Source organism: Myotis brandtii, unplaced genomic scaffold, assembly GCF_000412655.1.
Source record: "Myotis brandtii unplaced genomic scaffold, ASM41265v1 scaffold201, whole genome shotgun sequence".
Lineage (NCBI taxonomy): Eukaryota > Metazoa > Chordata > Mammalia > Chiroptera > Vespertilionidae > Myotis > Myotis brandtii.
In genome coordinates, this window is record NW_005357485.1 from 828173 (window position 1) to 831008 (window position 2836).

General features: G+C 50.1%; 1 protein-coding gene across 1 annotated transcript in view; it reads left to right on the forward strand.

Moving 5' to 3' along the window:
- Positions 1-316: 316 nt before the first annotated feature.
- LOC102258214 (arrestin domain-containing protein 4) overlaps positions 317-2836 on the forward strand; it is a 42681-nt gene continuing 40161 nt past the window's right edge. The window contains exon 1 of the mRNA XM_014538888.1: positions 317-481. Coding sequence (XP_014394374.1) covers positions 317-481 — 165 coding nt within the window. The remainder of the gene's footprint in view (positions 482-2836) is intronic.

Below are 2836 nucleotides of genomic sequence, written 5' to 3' on the forward strand. Positions count from 1 at the left end.
GCGGTTCAAGCAAGACATCCCCCACGCCTACTTCCTTCTCTTTGGCCCCAAGTGCAAGTGTAAGGGTCTGGGCCATGGGGAAGGCTAGAGAGGCACATAGGGGACACGGTTTAAGGGGGCACGGAGTTTGACAAAAATGCCAGTGCAGAGTCAGCACCGGAGAGCAGGGGCCTCCTTCAATTTTGCCTCTCGGGTGTCTTACTGCCTCTCCTTAGGCCTGACCCTGCAAATACAGGTACTTCTCCTTGGGAGACAAGCATTGAACTTTCCCAACACACACATCGTAGTCATCTCTAGGTGGGAGCAATCCGGATTTATGCGGAAAGAGATTGCCATCGTTTTAGCAAATGCACGGCACAGTGCCTCACCAGCAGAGAAGGACATCGCCATCGGAGCGACGCCCTTTGCCTGTGAGCTTGTTCCTGTCTTCAAAGACCCCATGAGCATAGAGAGCATGTGTTCCTACCACAGACTTGGGGGCGTAAACAACAGAAACACGGCGCCTCGCCATTCTGGTGGCGACCTGGCCTTCTCCAGCAACCTCGGCTTCTTAAAGCACCCACCACCCCAATCTCTGCTCCCCCTGTCATGTGGTGCCTTCTCTGCACCCACATCCGTCTCCTACTTTCCTCTTTTCATATAACACCAGTCATATCGGATTCAAACCGGCCCCAATGATTTCATGTTACCCTGGCAACCTCCGCAAAGACCCCCATCTCTGAATAAGGTCACCTTCTGAGGTGCTGTGGGGGGGGTTAGGACTTCAGCATATGCATTTGAGGGGGACACAATTCAACCCATAAAAGAGCACCCGTACCTGACAGGTCAAGGACACACGTGTGAACGCTCAAGGTCCTTCAGACCGGTGACTGTGTCCCTCGAATTTCATTTTTGTCTGTGGATACCTTCCCACCCTCCCTCCAGCCCCAAACCAACACCTTCCACCAATCATGCTATATATTGTACATCCCCTAGGGCAGGGGTGGGCAACCTTTTTGTGAGTGCGCGCCCAAACCAGCAAAATCTCTGACTCAAAATTCTTCTGCTTGCCAACCCTAATTTTTTGAGAACATGTTACGCCTACTTGGTATCTCTTAAGGTGTATGTATGTGAAGAACCTTGAAGAAATAATAAAATTTATTCGAGTGACAAAAACACAGTATATGATGATGAAAAATACATTTATTTTTTAATGTGTACATGTACACTGATAGTCCGACAGAAAACTTTATGATTCCACTTGATATTATCAGTGGGACTTTTGCTGCTGCATCACTGATGACAGAGATTTTACATCAGGTTTATATTTTGTGACCTTCAGAGATATGCACGAGCTACTACTTTCTCAGCATATGCATTTGAGGGGGACACAATTCAACCCATAAAAGAGCACCCGTACCTGACAGGTCAAAGACACACCTGTGAACGCTCAAGGTCCCTCAGGCCGGTGACTGTGTCCCTTGAATTTCAGTTTTGTCTGTGGATATCTTCCCACCCTCCCTCCAAGCCCCAAACCAACGCCTTCCTCCAATAGTGTTATATATTGCACATCCCCTAGGGCAGTGGTCGGCAAACCATGGCTTGCGAGCCACATGTGGCTCTTTGGCCCCTTGAGTGTGGCTCCTCCACAAAATACCACGTGTGGGTGCGCACATACAGGGAACGTTGTGGAGTGAAAGAAGATGTAGTGTCGAGGATGGAGAAAGGTATGTGGAGATGGTTTGGACATATAGAGAGGATGAACGAAAGGAGACAGATGAAACAAGTATACAAGACAAGTGTGGATGGGAGAGTTGAAAGGGGTCGACCTCGGCGAACGTACCTCAATCAGACTGAGGATGTTTTTAGCAAAGGCCAGCTTAGGAGGACCCTAATTAAGTGAATAACAATGTACCTACCTATATAGTTTAAGTTTAAAAAATTTGGCTCTCAAAAGAAATTTAAATCGTTGTACTGTTGATATTTGGCTCTGTTGACTAATGAGTTTGCCGACCACTGCCCTAGGAACACCCATGTGCCCCTCTCCACATGGAGACAGGCCCTGGACAGCAGGGGGCACGGGAACCCACCCAGGCTCTGCTATCCCCACCACAAAACCACGCTGGACATGCCCCTGAGACACACCCAACTCCCTCGTTATCCTGTAGCACCGGGTCTATGAGAATTCCAAGGACTCTTCCTGAGCTAAAAAATTTTTATCTACTTGCTTCACTTTCTGGGAAAATGGAGATAAAGTGCCAAAGCACCTCAAATCCCAGAACGCTGTCCTTCCCGCCCCCCCCCAAGCAAAGAGCCCCAGGTCACAGGGGCAAATGGACGGGGCCTCTCTCTGACACTCAGGACAGCTGGGTGGGTGACGAGGGCCAGTCCCTAAAGGCCAACCGGACTCCCTTCCAACCACAGGACATGTGGCATCTCAAGCAGGAGTGATGACGGTTTATATGCATCCCAGGAGAGCGGGACAAGATATGACGGGGGGAGCAAGATGGGGGGGGTGTCCTGGACTCCAGGAAAATGCTGCTGCCCTGGGAAGAAGCAGCCAGCGGTGAGTTTGAAGCCCCGTTCTTTCTGGAATGGTTGTGTGACCTTGGGACAAATACGTCACCTCTCCGAATCTCACTTTCCCCACGTACAAAAGGGGATCAAGATGGCCGCAGCACAGGCTTGTTGGAATATCTATAATAATAAAAGTGTAATATGCTAATTAGACCAAACGTCCTTACAGATGACCTTCCGGACGACCTTCTGGACGAAGCCAGGGCTGCGATGGAAGCCTGGGTCCCGGGTGCCAGAGGGAAGCTGGTGCCGGCAGCTGGGGGAAGGAAGGCCTACTCTT